This window comes from Gobius niger, assembly GCF_951799975.1.
Source record: "Gobius niger genome assembly, chromosome: 5".
NCBI classification, from domain to species: Eukaryota; Metazoa; Chordata; class Actinopteri; order Gobiiformes; family Gobiidae; genus Gobius; species Gobius niger.
Genome location: NC_136856.1, coordinates 41,175,963 through 41,193,422, shown reverse-complemented (window position 1 = coordinate 41,193,422; position 17,460 = coordinate 41,175,963). Strand labels below are relative to the sequence as shown.

The 17,460-nt window shown below is 43.5% G+C and overlaps 1 protein-coding gene across 1 annotated transcript; it reads right to left on the bottom strand.

Annotated features, from left to right (window-relative positions):
* Positions 1-2,248: 2,248 nt before the first annotated feature.
* osgn1 (oxidative stress induced growth inhibitor 1) lies at positions 2,249-16,443 on the bottom strand (the record flags this gene model as incomplete). The annotated part of the gene is made up of 7 exons (XM_079556017.1): positions 2,249-2,735; positions 4,737-5,080; positions 6,473-6,666; positions 8,062-8,153; positions 9,405-9,596; positions 13,846-13,982; positions 16,392-16,443. The coding sequence occupies 7 exons, from the start codon at positions 16,441-16,443 to the stop codon at positions 2,256-2,258; spliced, it is 1,491 nt and encodes a 496-aa protein (XP_079412143.1). The 3' UTR covers positions 2,249-2,255.
* Between the last annotated feature and the right edge of the window lie 1,017 nt (positions 16,444-17,460).

The following is a 17,460-nucleotide window of genomic DNA, read 5'->3' as shown; positions in this document are numbered from 1 at the left end:
TTCAGTATAAAACAAAAGCATCAGTGCCACATATTACAGAACACTTTGATCACTTCACCCACTTATAAATGTCTTTACTTCAATTTAAATATACATTCATAAACAAAGTACTTAACCAACCGTGAGCTTGATTTAACGTGGAGGTGTCAGACAGTAGAACAATTACCGTGTTTTAAAACCTAAAGTGTTTTGGGCCGAACTCTTCACTGAATGATATTCTGGCTCATGTTTCAACATAAAACATCTGCATTTTTACAGTGAAAAGGCAAATTCAAGCAGAGACTTGTCACATGTCGAAGGCAATGACGGATGTTTGAAAAGTGCTACACATGGTTCAGCCGAGACTTTCACAGAAGTGCTTTGGGTCCATTTGTTTTAAAGGAACAGAAAATCTACATTTGTACTAAAGCTTTTGTGGTCAGTGAAGTCGTCAGCTGGACTGACACACGTGGCAAACCTCTGTGATGGGGAAACCTCTGGGTGACTGAGAGCTTCATCGTTCAGGCGTCATGAACGTGTTTGAAAGAGCAAACTTTAAAGATTCATCTATTGTTTCCTTGATTCAAAACTGTAATATAGATACACAGATTCTTTGTTAAGTCCCTCCTACCCGGATCTCGGCAACTAATCACAATCTAGTATCCTCCCGCACTGACCAATGAGACGAGCTCTTCCTGTGAACCAGCCTCGGGTTCAGGCAGGAGGGGGCGGGACATCCTGCTCTCCTGGTTAGAGGGGGAAGAGTTTGATTGTTTACTTTCAAGTTTCACTCGTCTCTCCCCACAACATAAATAATTCATGACAGGTATGAACTATCTTTTATATCACACAGCCTCATAGATGCACCGATCCAGCTTCTTTGCTTTTGATCCCGATACTGGGGGCTTGAGTATCTGCCGATATCCGATATTAACCGATACCAACAGACGTTCTTAAAATGGTTTCCTCAGAGTTAAAGTGAATGGTCTGATCTCTGTGAGATAAATCAAATCGTATCTTTTCTTATGATGTTGCTAATCAATTATTAATTCTATCTATTAATAAACTAATGAAAAACAAAAGGATCAGTGGAGTTTGACCCTGTCCTTGGGCTGTTTTAAGTGTCTCATGTAAAGCGCTTTGTGACCATGTCTGTGAAAGGCGCTGTAGAAATAAAGATCTTCTTCTTCTTCTGTTTTACATGAATATAAACATGAACATAAACGGCTCACATAAAGTGATCTGATCTGATCGTCTTTTATCAGTTTGTTTTTACTTTAACAGCAGTTCATGAAACTAAAATACACAGACTTGGCCACTCCAGAAGTGACCGGTTTATTTTAGGCCACTTTATGCTAATGCCATTAGCATTAGCATGCTCCCGCTCACTTTAGCATGCTGTTGCTAGCTGCCGTTTTTTTTGCGGCAATCAAAACCACTTTAGGGGAGGTTAAAACTAATTCAGCGATTGAATTCCCCGGGTTCATAGCTTCAAATATTCACTTAGATTGAGTCGGTGAAAGTTTTTAAAGCCGTGAGAGCCAACAGTTACCATGGAGATCCGCCATCTTTGCAGCTGCTAGCATACATTTCCATTGACTAACATTAGCTAAAAACAGCAGCTTCCACGGCCATTTTCTCCACTCTTTACACTGAGGTCCTGCTGGTAAACTCACCTAACACACTGTGGTGTTTTAATGTGAACAATAACTCCAGTATTTTAACTTGTAAAACCTCCATTAGTTTACAACTGCTGCTAATCCCATAATGCTTAGCGATATGACGTCACATTCGAAATATCCGAACTCTCGGATATATGTCGCAAATACCCCATATATTTTTCTTTAGTATCGGCTCCGATATCAAAACCAGCATGTGATCGGTGCGTCGCTACTAAACACAGCTTCTCCATCATGTTTTCTTTTCTGCGCTGGGACCAAAAGCCGCTTCTAGCATCGTTTCCTGATGAACCGAGTATAAATAGTAGTGATGATCAAACACATAATGCACGTTCTGCCTCAGAGGCCTGTGGTTGATTCTTTTCTTTCCTCTACAGCAGCCATTTTGTCTTTACAGTGTCTCTCCGCCATTTTGTCTCTACAGTGTCTCTCCGCCATTTTGTCTCTACAGTGTCTCCGCCGCCATTTTGTCTCTACAGTGTCTCTCCGCCATTTTGTCTCTACAGTGTCTCTCCGCCATTTTGTCTCTACAGTGTCTCTCCGCCATTTTGTCTTTACAGTCTCTCCGCCATTTTGTCTCTACAGTCTCCACCGCCGCTAACCCTTCAAGCTCCAGCCCGTCTCCTCCGCGACCCAGACGTCGTCCTCCTCCCGAAGCTTCTGCCTTTTCAACAGGTCGCTGACGATGGCGAGCGCCCCCCCTTTCAGAAACCTCACAAAGTTCTCCCCCACCAGCGGCCCCATGGCGTACATGCCGGGCGCCTCCTGGACCCGGCTGGTGAACGGGTCCACGTCTATGGGGTTCCGGCGGCAGGAGATGGCGTCGCCGGCGCAGACGCCGAGCGAGCGCCCGTGGTCGGGGAGGAAGGACAGGTTGGGGTGGGATCCGATCAGGACCAGGGCCTTGGAGACCTGGATCACGGTCTTCTGGCCAGAGTCCGACTCCAGGACGCACTTCTGGTTGGGCAGGAACTTGACCACCCGGTGTTTGGGGAAGCTGAGGTAGTTGGGGTACGAGGAGGAGGGAGAGGTTGCGGAGGGAGAGCCGTGCTGCTGCTGCGTCATCATCTGGTGAACCTGCAAACAGAGAAGAGAGGAGAATATGTTGGGTGAACAATAACAAAACACTAAGAACTTCAAATGAAAGGCTATAAACTGGACATTTTCTTTACTTGTTATAGTTAAGCAGTACTAAGTAACTCTTCCCCCTAGAGGCCATAAGCACAACTGCAGGCGTCGTAGCAAGTTACGATTTTTTAATGTATTAATTGTCTTGGAGAGTAAATACTTCGCTGACAGGAAAGGCGAAGGGACAGAGGGTTACTGTGCATCCAATTATACAATAGAAATATTTTTTTTCACTCAAACTTTTCTGTAAATACTGTTTAAAGTGACGTTAGCCGCAGTTAGCTTTGCCCGTTAGCCTGTTAGCTTCTTCTTTGTGATTCCATTAGTGTGTATTGCTTTCTCCGCACCGGTGGCAGCCAAGTTGCAAACATGGTTTTCTGTCCAGAGACACCAGGGGGCGATGAAAGACCCTCCACTCATCCCATTAACACTTGTATCACCCCCACAGGGACCACGGGGAGGGTTTATTAAGGTAAACACGTTACTTAGTGCTGCTTTAAGCCTAGGGCTGAACGATGCGGGAAAAATGTCATATCTCGATATTCATGCCAGATATCTCGATATGGATACGATATTACTATGGGTTAGGTGAAAACTAAGCAGTTTTCAGAAAAAGTGCAGTTTTATTGATGAAAATCTACATCGTTTATATCTTGCTTTTTCGATTTTAATAACTATATATCTTTCAGCCCTAGTTAAGTCCAAACTCATCTTCACCTCTTAACCCCCGTCAGAACTGAGCACATTTTTTTCAGGTTTGGTTTTACCCAAATCTAAAAGCTTCTTGAAAACACTACTGGTAAAATGGCGACAAAATGGAGATAAAAATGGCGACAAAAAACAACCACAGAATAACAATAAAGTGACAAAAAAAGCCATGAAAGAACTGGATGCACTCGGTGCCTGTCAGTTCTTAAGTAAGAAAAGATCTTTATAGTTGAACAGTGTCTGATCTCAAACGTCTGCTTTTACATTTACTAAAGGACAGAACCAGATTAACACATGACCGGGGACAAGGCCTTTAAGCATCTCCATAAACTAAACAGTCAGAGTTTTTAGACTGAATAATAGTTTTACAATTAGAATCATAGAAGCCAGTCATAGCAATAATAACATACTAATCATATAAACTCATACAAGATGAATTAGCAGATCGTAAACAGTGTTAATGTTGTCATATTTTAATTTAGTTTGAGTCTTTTGACGAAAATGTAATTCAATTTTAGTCTAGTTTTAGTCGACTAAATTTAAGACTAGTTTATTGGACTTTGCATTGATAATATTGATCATAATCATGTTTAATGTTGTTCCTCTGCTTCATGTTTCTGCTCCACATGAACAAAGCTCAGAGCTGATCCTTTAAACATGATCTGAGGCTCTTTCAGACGCTCAATACAAGTTTGGATGATTTTAGTCTCTCCTTTTCATTTTTATTTAGTCTGATTTTAGTCGACTCAAATATCTGGACATTTTAGTCACAGTTTTAGTCTCATGAGAAACTTTTCATTTAGTTTTAGTCCAATTTTAGTCACAAAAATATCACTTTGACTAAAATTAAGACTAAATATTTTAGTCGACGACATGAACACTGATCGTAGGAACAGTGAGATGACCGACTGTTCTAGAAGTGGGAAAATTCACTTTCACCAACAGAGGGCGCTCTTTAACCAGTGCTGTAGCATAAATCTGGTATTACCTGTATCTCAATAAAGACAATGATCCAGAGTCTGTTCAGTCTTCATTGACCCTAAAGCTCATTTAAAACAAAACTCTCAGAACTATTTGCACACATGGAATTTCCAAACTGTATTATGTCATTTCTAGAGCTGCAAAATATTAGGAAAACTGCAATATTCGAGAGCTACATTTACAACACAGTATTTTCCAAGTGAATATAACCACAAAGGGACTGTCCCTCAGACCTAAACCCCCGTCCCGCTCCGCCCTCACCTTGTGGTACTCGGGGTACAGCAGCTTGGGCAGCTGGTTGAAGATGAGGGCGGGGTCGGTCACCGAGCGCCTGAACGCGTGGTACACCGGCGCGCTGAGGTGCCGCGTGGCCAGCACCGCGTCGGCCGCCGTAAGCCCCGCCCCCACCACCAGCACGGGCTCGGACGACTGGTCCAGCTCGCCGCGGGAGATGGCGGCCTCCAGTTCCCAGAAGGAGTGGCAGACGTAGGGCAGGGACTCGCCCTCCACGCCGAGCCGGGCCGGGATGTCGTGGGTCCCCGTCGCCAGGACCACGTTACCGGCCAGGACCGAGAAGGGGATTTCCTCCGAGACTGCGGAGCCGTCTGGGACACAGAGGAGTCAGAGTCAGACGGACGCTTTGGATCTGGCAACTTCAGCGAGAGCGGCACAAGTGGAACAGACAATAACTAGTGAACTAATATTTATGCAACACTTTGTTTGTGTGCTACATGTGTTCTGTTTTGTTTTTGTACCGTACCGCTGAAGCCCACTCATGGAACAGAACTATAGAGGGAATAACATGATGTCACAGCCTAGCAACGAGTCAGCATTGTTATTTTCAACAGTAAGTTACTCTAAAGATTTTTGAAGGAACTGTACTGATTAGAGTAGTTATATCAGGAGTGTCCAAACTACTTTTATAGGAGCTGTATATTGAAGCGTACTCGGGGCTATAGATCGGTGATTCGTGCCGCCAAACCTTCAACTAGCAGAGGTTGTGCCCCACACCTTTAATTATGCTTAAAACCTTCATGCCAGCTCGGTCTCACAATTACATGTTAGTTGTTCGGTTCAGAAGCCCCATATGAGAGCCCAACAGGCCCGTTAGAACCATGAGGCCGTCCTTCTGTGGACACAACCCCTGCAGGGGGAGCCACAGAGGCTGGTGCTATGTTATTTGGGCAGCTTCAACAGCTGGATGGAATGTTCGGTTAGAATTGTGTAGAATTATTACATTTCAAATAAAAAGGTTCATCTCTGATGACGTGCACTGATTCAATGATGCTGAGGGCCACCAAAACATGGTCTGAGGGCCGCATGTGGTCCCTGGGCCGCACCCTGAGTTACATCATTCAGACTTTTTACTTCTACTTGAGTAATATTGTCTTTACTCTGACTTGAGTAAAATAAAATAGTTACTTAAGTCACTGTGAGTACTTTTTACAAAGGTTTCATGTCGGCCTAAAATATCTGTAGTTTGTGTTTCGTGTCCCTTATTCTTCAGTTAAATATATTTGTAATAAATTCTTACAATATTTTCTTTGGAAACACTAGAATCACATCATTTCATGTTGTTTCTCATAACTTACGTCACAACTTAAACATAATCAGACTTTTACACTGTTACAGTTACTCAGTACTCAAGTAACTTTATCTCAAAGTACTGTTACTTGAGTAAATACTTTGGCTACTTTTTGGAGTGATGACGTTTAGTGTTACTTTTAGAATGAAAATGATGCACGTGCGCCCCCTTGGGGATGATAACAGGAAGCTCATTGTCAGTGTAAAACCTGTATTTTTTATGAAATAAGTCAACACTGTTTTATTCTAGACATGAATATTTGAAATGTGTAAGTTCTGCCATGTTGTTAGAAATACATTGTGCAGTTTCAGTGTTGAAGGTTTTGCTCTGATTTAGTTTTTTAAATGCAGAAACCGTATAAAACGTAGTAAAACCATAACAGAAACACCACATGTACATAAAACCCGCGCACCTCCGAGCTCCTCCCCCTCGCGGCGCTGCACTCCCGTCACTCTCCAACATGGCGGCGCTCCGTCGCCGTGCACTCGGGTCACCGCGGTAACCGTCGTCCCGCAGGCAAAGTTCTGCTCCAAAGACTTCTGGGAAACGTAGTGCTGGTAATACGAGGCGATCTCGGCGGGCGTGGCTCGGTCGTTACGCACGTTTCTGCACAAATAAACACATTTTAATGTCCTTCATTAGAATTAGGAAGCAAAGTCTCTCCCTAAGTTAGAGCAAGGCTTTTAGAGGAGAATTAACACATTGCTCAGCCTCTGCTCTTTTCTCGCTTCATCTCCATTGACCTCAGTAAAAGTCGCCCCGTGCTTTGTATATTAGAGCGAGTCAATAAGGTCCACCGTGACCATAAAGAGGAAGTGGAAAATCAATAGCATTTGCCTGCACCCACTTTATGCAAATCACAAACTACCGTGTAAACAAGCAAACCGGGTCATTTTAAAAGGAATAGGCCACCGTTTTTACATACTGAGATATGTTCTTACCTCACTTTAGTCGAGTTAATATATCCCCGTCTGGTCTTTGTCCGTGCGCTCACACATACGCAGCCTCTCCCACATGTCACATAGCTCCAAAAAAGCTCACGATAGAAGCTACCGAGCTCTTCCACGTGTTCCCTATTTAAATAAAGTTACGTGAAGTGTTTTCAAGCAAAGTATATTTACACAGAAATGTAACATGTCGATTTTATGAGCAGATAAAAAGGGGAACTATATTGTGAGGCGTAATGATACAGGAGCACAGCGTCCGTGCAGTAACTCCTAAAGACTTCCCCGCTCACTTCCGTCAATAACCTTTAGGAGTTACTGCGCGGACGTTTTACTCCTCGTATCATTACGCCTCACAATATAGTCCCCCTTTTTATCTTCACGTAACTTTATTTAAATAGGGAACACGTGGAAGAGCTTGGTAGCTTCTATCGTGAGCTTTTTTGGAGCTATGTGACATGTGGGAGAGGCTGCGTATGTGTGAGCGCACGGACAAAGACCAGACGGGGATATATTAACTTGGCTAAAGTGAGGTAAGAGCATATCTTAGTATGTAAAAACGGTGGCCTGTTCCTTTAATATAAAATCAGGTAAAGGCACGAACAAACCCAGCACGACAACCTTCCACAGAGTCTATAACAACAGGCCGCTTTTGTTATATGGCCTGTGTTAGTCCTGCTTTTGTCCTTCTATGACTCACCGTACTTACTCATATTACTCATACTTCTCACTAAATGAGTCACTGCATTGACCACCGTTTAAATACCCTCTGAACTTTCCCCTGCTCTAGGCCAGTGCTCTCCGACCCTGAACCCACTGTGAAAACCTCCTCCTCAAGGGTGTTGCAGATTATTTACAAGGGATCAATGAAAACTACTCTTTATTAGTAAAATAACAACATTGTGTGTTCAAAATGAAGCTAAAATTCAAAGGTTTTACAGCAAAGTGTCGTTTAATAGCTTTTCCTTTCAAAATAATGTTGAAATAGTTTTAATCTGAGATCATTCCAAATCCCCCGTGATAAACCCTCAGGCACCCTGGGCTTTGCGAGGTTTACCTGCGTTTCTCTCGGAGCCAGTCTTTGAGCTTGAGTCCAGGGAGCTCCATCCAGTTGGCCAAACTCAGAGTCAGCATGGAGCCCTCCATCGCCTGGAGAAACACGCACGATCTCACGTTAATGAACGAAGCTCGAACAGCGACTACTTTACATGCGTTTCCAAGGCTTCACGCATAGATCCGGCGGCCATTTTGAACACCCAAGTACATGCAGTACTACAAGATCTGCTTCACTCCTCAGACTAAATAAAGCCATCGAAGAGGAAACCTGTCATGGTAACAGAGTCTCAGTCTGAGTCAGTGTTTAAGCTGCTCAAGACGCTAGCATGCTACCGGTTAGCAACTGTCATCAACCAACTGTCAGTGGCTTCAACACGATGAACACGTGTGGCTCACATCACATCCGGTCACACGTTGTATCCGAGGTTTGGAGTGTGTTTCAGGGCTTTCTCTCGGAAGTTTCTTCTTGAGCAATGATCACGACTACATAAAAATGCCACGGTCGATCAGTTGTCTTGTATTTTCGTCCTGAGTCGAGATATTGTTACATGTTGTCGTACTGCATAATTCTACTTCGGAATTCAAAATGGCCGCCATGACTGAAAAGCTTCTGCTCTTTCACACTCTGACATTTTTAACCTTCTCGTGTTTGATCTGCATGTACGATCTCAGAAGTCATTTCCACATCAACATAAATCACCCTCTGACATGTCGTCGTCATTCCGGTTCGGAGTCGAGCATTTTCGTGACAACGCACTAATAAGCAAGTATGCAAGTATGCAAGTATGCAAGTATGCAAGTATGCAAGTATGCCTGCAGGACAGAGGGGGAAATGTAGAGAGAATGTGACAACCTCACCTCACCTCCTCCACGGTGAGAAAACAAGAGCTCCACTTGTGAAAATGCCTACAAGAGTTTCAAACTGGACTCCATTTTACTCTAATTTCCATTATTTTATCCATATGTCAGCAGGTTAATCAATAAAAAGTTTAAATAAATACATAAATGATCATTGTGGATAGAATTTGTATGAAGAGATTTGGGAAAAGCCGTCTTGATTTCAGTATGTGAGATAAAAGCAAAGTCAAGGTTATGGGAAACTTATCCAGTTTAGTATAAAAGCACAGCAGATAAACAATCATGTTTACAGCATGATCTTGAACAAACGCCGAGGTCAAAGTTGCCGACTCATGTTTAACGTTGCCAAGAGACTCTGAGGTCAAGAGTTTCTCAAGCGGCGTTTTGCAAAGACTTCAGAATGAAGTTCCTCTAAACGCTCGTGACACTTCCCAGAAATGAAAGAGAGATTTTCCACACGTCTGACTAAAAGTGTCTGTGACGTACATGCCAGGCTCCACCAGGGGGCCCTCTCCCCAGCACCAGGTGAGGGATGCCTCTCTCCGGCTCGTGTCTCCAGCTCAGAGGAGACGAGTGCTCCAGGCCGAAGTCGCTGTCGGGCAGCAGCAGCGAGTCGAACAGCACCGCCACCGGGTTGGACGAGCGGCCCTCCACGCCCTCGCACAGGTACTCCAGGTCCTACAGAGACAGGAGGGGGTTACAAGAGGAAATGGAGAAACTTAAACCACATCACCCCAGCCCTTCCCTCCCTCCACGCCCTCGCACAGGTACTCCAGGTCCTGCAGAGACAGGAGGAGTTAACCAGGAGGAAAAGGAGACACTGAAACCACATAACCCTAACCCTTCCCTCCCTCCACGCCCTCGCACAGGTACTCCAGGTCCTACAGAGACAGGAGGGGTTAACCGAGGGGAAATGGAGAAACTAAAACCACATCACCCCAGCCCTTCCCTCCCTCCACGCCCTCGCACAGGTACTCCAGGTCCTACAGAGACAGGAGGGGTTAACCGAGAGGAAATGGAGAGACTAAAACCACATCACCCCAGCCCTTCCCTCCCTCCACGCCCTCGCACAGGTACTCCAGGTCCTACAGAGACAGGAGGGCGTTACAAGAGGAGATGGAGAAACTAAAACCACATCACCCCAGCCCTTCCCTCCCTCCACGCCCTCGCACAGGTACTCCAGGTCCTACAGAGACAGGAGGGGTTAACCGAGGGGAAATGGAGACACTTAAACCACATCACCCCAGCCCTTCCCTCCCTCCACGCCCTCGCACAGGTACTCCAGGTCCTACAGAGACAGGAGGCCGTTACAAGAGGAAATGGAGAAACTAAGAGGCTCAGTACTGATACACAACCACATCACCCCAACCCTTCCGTCCCGCCACTGGCTCATGGTTTGCAGTCATATCATAAAACTTTGATACTGTAAATGCTCTAATAGAGGCCCGGGCCTTTATTTACTCAAGGGCATCAGGACCAGGCCTTTATTGGAACCAGGCCACAGTTAGAGACAGGCCTTTATTTCTATTTGAGCAAAACGGACGACCAGGAAAATGAAGAAAAACTAGACTTGTGTCCATTTGCACCTAAAATATTAGGTTCATTTATTCATTAACATTTCAAACCCTCTCCCAGCGGATGGAACATTGACGCCTTTTATTTTGTCGGGACAACAGGAAGTGTTTCGTTGCTGTTAGCGGAGCTTTGACATCAATGTCCCTGCAGGTTTCTGTTTCGGATTATTTGTTGTTATCTTGTGTAAAAGGCGAGTTTAGACGGAGCGTTTGTGTTTGTGATCGATCATGAGACTGACCCGAGAGAAGACGAGACGCTCGCGCTGATGGGAGGAGTTATTTTGAGGCGTGGGACTGACCTGCACACGGAGCAGCTGGACGTGCTTTGAAGACGCGATGGTGACTTTATTAAAACCCTGGAGGGTCACACGACATTTGCCCTGTTTCCAAATATGGTCACAGGAGGTTTGAAAAGTGGCTAAATCTGTGTCAAAGTTACGCTGGGATCAGCTCCTCCGCAGCGTCGCCCTCGGCCCGGGTTCAGTTTGTTACTTCCTGCACGTGAGTTTTCATTTACACGAGTATGAGACAAACTCCTAACATGGAGAATATTTCTACTGCTATAGTTTCTAATAAAAGCCCCGGCCTGTTTTAGAGACCGGCTTTAATTTGCCTCCGCCAGCCGCGAACCCGGCCTCTGTTAGAGACCCGGCCCCTGTCAGAGACCCGGCCCCTGTCGGAGACCCGGCCTCTGTCGGAGACCCGGCCCCTGTCGGAGACCCGGCCTCTGTTAGACCCGGCCCCTGTTAGACCCGGCCCCTGTCGGAGACCCGGCCCCTGTCGGAGACCCGGCCCCTGTCGGAGACCCGGCCTCTGTCGGAGACCCGGCCCCTGTCGGAGACCCGGCCCCTGTCGCAGACCCGGCCTCTGTTAGACCCGGCCCCTGTTAGACCCGGCCCCTGTCGGAGACCCGGCCCCTGTCGGAGACCCGGCCCCTGTCGCAGACCCGGCCTCTGTCACAGACCCGGCCCCTGTCGGAGACCCGGCCGCTAATGGAATACAGACCAGTATTAGAGAATTTACGGTATTTTGTTTTAAAGGGGGGGTATTATGCTTTTTGCAGGTAAAACAAATCTTTATCTCTGTCTCACACTTTGTTGGTTAGAAAACGCAGTATTGATCTAGTGTTTTTACTTTGCGATGAAAGGATTAAGTTTAGCACGAGATCGAGAGGTGAGGAAGATACACAAGACCCCAGAAGAAGCTTTTTGGGAGCTGGAGTAGATTCAAAATTTACTCAAAGATGCGCGAGTGGGTCAAAACACAGCACCAGGTATGTTTATGAGAAAACACTATCACATGGTAAAGAAATAATAATGGTAAAAAACAATGGCTGAGTGGTTAGAAACTCACAGCAACGTCCCAGATTTGATGCTCCCATTTCTTGTTTTATATGTGAAACTATTCACCAGTTTTAACAAAAAAGATACAAAGAAATGATATTTGCTTAATATGTCGATGATGAGAGTTAAACATAGAAAGTTCCCGAGCAGTAGTTTTGAACTCAGCTGTTGAAGTAGGGCTGAAACGACTAATCGATTAATGAAATAGTCGACAACTATTTTAGTAATCGATTAATTGTTTTCTGGTTCACACAGACTAAAAAGGAGCAAAAATGACATAAAAATGTAGTATTTTTTATGAAATCCTCCTGTGTTTATATAGTTCGGGTCTGTGTACATTTGTTCATTGTAAATTTCATGAATCGAGCCACAACAAACATTTCCCTTTAGTTTATTCCATCAACACGTCTTCAAGCAGCGACACTTACGCTATATGTGATTTAAAGAAATAGAAAAAATACAATTTTCCTGCACCGTTCACAGCCACGCGATTACTCGATTAATCGTAAAAATAATTGATAGATTAATCGATTACAAAATAATCGTTAGTTGCCGCCCTATGTTGAAGACGGAGTTGGAAGCAGGGGTGGGATTAGTATTAGTATTTACTTCTCCCTGTTTTTTTCATGCCTTTTTGTGCATTGGCATAATATGAATGATGTTTTCAAGGCCCCAATAGATTTCATACCATGTTTTTTACAATATTTTTCTCATTCCTACAATGCTTTCCACTTAATTCCCCCTTATTTACCTTTTTTTTTAATTTTATCTTTTTTTCATTCCCCAATTGTTTTCCCCATCGCATCCCCCTCTTTATTAAAGGAACAGGCCAGCGTTTTTCCACACTGAGATATGTTCTTACCTGAGCTGTGACGAGTTCTTTAGGACCTGTCTGATCTTCAGTCACGTAAACACAGCGCAGACGGCGTTAGCATTTAGCCTCTCCCTCTCTCCTCTATAGCTCCAAAACAGGTCAAGATAGGGCTGCTCGATTATTGAAAAAATAATAATCACGATTATTTGTGTCATAATTGAAATCACGATTATTCAAACGATTATTTGTTGCCTTTAAAAAAATCCATCAAAAAAGTGACAAAAATCTATCAAAAAAATTACTAAAATCCATCAAAAAAGTGACAAAAATCCATCAAAAAAAAGTGACAAAAATCCATCAAAAAAGTGACAAAAATCCATCAAAAAAGTGACAAAAATCCCCAAATCCCAAAATTTGAAAAAAAAATAAAAAATTATAATCGTTTTTTTGCGATTATGCTTATTTTGTAATTGTTTACTGTTGTAATCGAAATCGTAATCGGATTTCGATTAATTGCACAGCCCTAGGTCAAGATAGAAGCTACCAAGCTCTTCCACGTTTCCCCTATTTAAATATGGTTACGTGAAGTGTTCCACTACAAAGTATAATTACACACAATTAAACAATGTGGATTTTCTAAGCGGATAAAAGGGGGAACTATATTGTAAGAGAGGACTGAGGGACTGAGGCTGGTCACACTTACAGGAACAGGCCAGCGTTTTTCCACACTGAGATATGTTCTTACCTGAGCTGTGACGAGTTCTTTAGGACCTGTCTGATCTTCAGTCACGTAAACACAGCGCAGACGGCGTTAGCATTTAGCCTCTCCCTCTCTCCTCTATAGCTCCAAAACAGGTCAAGATAGAAGCTACCAAGCTCTTCCACGTTTTCCCTATTTAAATATGGTTACGTGAAGTGTTCCACTACAAAGTATAATTACACACAATTAAACAATGTGGATTTTCTGAGCGGATAAAATCACAGCTCAGGTAAGAACATATCTCAGTGTGGAAAAACACCGGCCTGTTCCTTTAACATTGAAGACAAACTGGATATTGTGAATTTGCATCTATATAAATGATCTTGTAGACGATGTATGGCCCACCTCTCGTCCCGGGCGCAGCAGCTCCACTGAAGGACAAGCGTTTCCACCACACTAACAGTTACCTGATGTACCTGAGGTATCGGTTGGTTACCTGTTCCAACACAGACAGGTGGGACTGCTCCCTCAGCTTGGTCTGCAGCAGCAGGTTCGGGTGGGAGGCGTCCGGAGACACGTACGGCCTGTGTCCCGACAGGAGGTAAGACAGGCAGATCCCCGACGGGCCGTTACCTGGACCACGACAACAACGGGACAGCTTTACAGGATGACAATCCTACTACAACGCTACTGCTGCTGTAATGTAAACACTTCCTCTGATCCAGCCTCATCCCAAACAGAACCTTTAGCCCCCGATTCACCAAGCGCAGTTTCTCCAGTTCAGCCTCATTTAAAGCTTAGACCAGGGGTGTCAGACTCATTTTGGGTCACGGGCCGCATATTATAATAATAATAATAATAATAATATAATAATAATAATCTTTCCAATAAATGAACAATAATAAGTTCTGATTTGCTCAAAGCCCCAACTTGACTTTAGCCTCTTTAGCTCACTGCCTGCCTGTCAGAGCTCCCACTGCCACAGGTTTTTCAGGATTTTTACTGCTTTTTCAAGACCTACAGAATATTTTGGTCGAGGTTTATGTCAACACAAAACCCACCAAAAGACAGATTAGACTCTCTTCTTTCATCTAAAAAAAGTTTGTTTGCAGCTGTTCCCATTGAAAAACCTAGACCGACCAAACTTGCGCTTTTGTTGCATTTTCATCACTTTTTCGTCATGCTTTTTGTCACGTTTTCATCCTCATTTTTCTCGCTATTTTGATGATTTTTTTCAAGAAGGTTTTCATTTGAAAGCTAAGATTTACAAAACATACAAAACTACAAAAAATAAATAAAAATATGACAAAATAAATAAAAGGTGACAATTTTTTTTTTTTTAAGTTGACAAAAAAATAAAAATGTGACAAAAAATGAATAAAAATGTGACAAAAAACAACAAAAATGTGTCAAACTCAAAACACGCAAATATGAGATGTAAAAGAATGTGAAAAAGTGACAACACTGAGGCGGCAATGTGAGGAAAAGGATCTGTTTTGTATGTCTTGGCTTTGAGACGTTACTCTGGCCAATACGCTGTAAGCACCAGGTGAGAACTTGTTAGATTTGGGTAAAGCCGAACTGGAGAAACTGCGCTCGGTTAAGGCGGAAGGTCAGAGGTTAGTAAATAGGAAATATGCGCAGAAAAAGCGTTTTGGGGGTAAGTTTTGTCTCTCAGCGCCTCTTAACTAAAACATTTTCCCACGGCTCTGCACTTTTTTCCAAGTAGCTTTTAAAACAGGACGAGATGTTTTTCAATTATTCAGCAGGTGAAGCGAACTCGTGGTTACCCGGGCAACGGCAGGTGAGCTCCTAACGAGCAGCAGGCGGATTTTAATCAAGTTAAGTGACGCTCAGGGTCCCAGGTGAGAAACGAGACTCAGACCGACTGCAAAAGGAAGAGAACTCACGTCTCTCCTTCAGACGCTTTTTGTGAGCAGTGACTATTAAAATGTTCAGACACTGTAAGCATTAGTGGTAAAACATCTGGACTCGACGCTTTACTGCTCAGTTTGAAAGTCGTTACATCATTATTATGTGAGAAAAGGTCGTGGAAAGTGTGGTCGAACTGATATGACCTTTATCAGCTGAACTTTAAACTGGCAGACGACCAGTTTCTCACCACGAAATAACTGAACTCTGGAAACGTAAGAGAACATGATCGAGAAAATGATCAAGAACATGATCGAGAACATGATCCAGAACATGATCAAGAACATGATCAAGAACATCATCGAGAACATGATCAAGAACATCTCATAACTGCACTTATTTAGCCTTTGCCGATATAATATCCAGTTTCCATGGAGACTTGTGTTGTTTAAAGCCTCTACAAACCTTGTGATTCTTTCAATAACAGCAGTTTATAAAGTTTATAAAGTGGTCTTTCATATTTCAGTGCTTTTGGGTGTGTTTAAATCAACGCTTTTTTGCCAGAAACGAGCTTAAAGGCATTGCATAAAGGGAGGGAGGGAAGGAAGGAAGGAAAGAAGGAGGGGAGAAAAAAAGAATGAAGGAAAGACATGTTGGAATGGAAAAGACGGAAGGAAGAACAAAAGGAAGGTAAGAAGACGATCAATAATGTTCCTGTAACTCTGGAGACTTTCTCTCAGACACCGTTCAACAGCTGCACTTCCAGGTCATCGTTTTACTCACTTTGAGTCAGATTTACGTCTTTCTAGATTAAAGACTTAATTACAGGGAAACCTTGTGATTCTTTCAATAACAGCAGTTCATAAAGTCGTCTTCTCTTTCATATTTCAGAGCTTTAGGGGGCGTTTAAATCAACTTTCTCCATGAACTCCCTCCTTGTCCAAACAGAAGAGCAACAATCGCAACCTTTCACTGTGACGTTTGTGTTAAAGCCTCCTGTTCTCCTGTTCTCGGGTCTTGTGCTGTGGTTCTCCCCCCCCCCCAGGGCTTTCTATTCTTCATCTCTCAGTCGGGACCATCTGATCGCCCCCCGGGGGGAATGACTCGGGGAAAGTAGAGCTTCATGGGAAAATCGGTGGAAAATTGTTGAGTTTTTTTTTATTTTCTTACCGATGATGACGACAGGAATGACGTCCCCGGAGTCTCGGTCCTGGTTCTCCATGTTCCTGTGGGGGGGGGGGGGGAAGGAAAAGGTTCAAATCAACTTCGACATCACAAATAAATACATAAATACCCCAGCGTTAAGACATTTGTTACCTTTAAGAGTAAAAAACACTTGAGGCTTGTTTGGACATGATTTGGTGTCAAACGATGTATGTTGTGTAGAGCTGAAACAACTAATCGATTAATCGACAACTAATCGATTACTAAAAAAGTTGTCAACTATTCCAGTAATCGATTAATCGTTTTCTAGTGAACACAGACTAAAATAGAGCAAAAAACACATGACAATTATGTATTTTGGATGAAAACCTACTTTGTTTTTAAAGTTTGGGTCTGCAGTGATTTGTACATTATACATTTCAGAAATATCTGTCTTTGTCTCGTCCAATCAGAAAGCAGAATTAGAACAAAGAGCCTCCTACAAACGTTTACTTTTAGTTTACTCCATCAACGTGTCCTCAAGCGGCGCCACTTTAGCTTATGTGATAAAAACAATGGAAAAAATACAATTTCCATGCACCTTTCACAGCCAAGCGATTAATCGATTAATCGTAAAAATAATCGGTAGATTAATCGATTACCAAAATAATCGTTAGTTGCAGCCCTAATGTTGTGAAAAGATTTGGAGAAGAAAGAAGGAAAAGGGAAGGAAGGAAAGAAGGAAAGAAGGAACAAAGGAAGGAGGAAAGAAAGGAAGGAAGAAAAAGAAAAAGAAAAAGAAGAAGAAGATCTTTATTTATATAGCTCCTTTCACAGACATGGTCACAAAGCTCTTTTACATGAGACAGTTGTACATTCACTCCATACTCAGTGTAAACTACGTTTGTAGCTTCAGCGCCCCCTGGGGGAGACTGTCAGAGGCGCTTTCGCGACTACACACGTCTGCGCCAACAGACCCTCTGACACCACCATACATTCACACACATCATTCATCCTGGCCTATTGTGCATGTTTTTAGTGGCAGGGGAAACCGGAGTGCCCGGAGGAAAGCTACGCAGACACGGGGAGAACATGC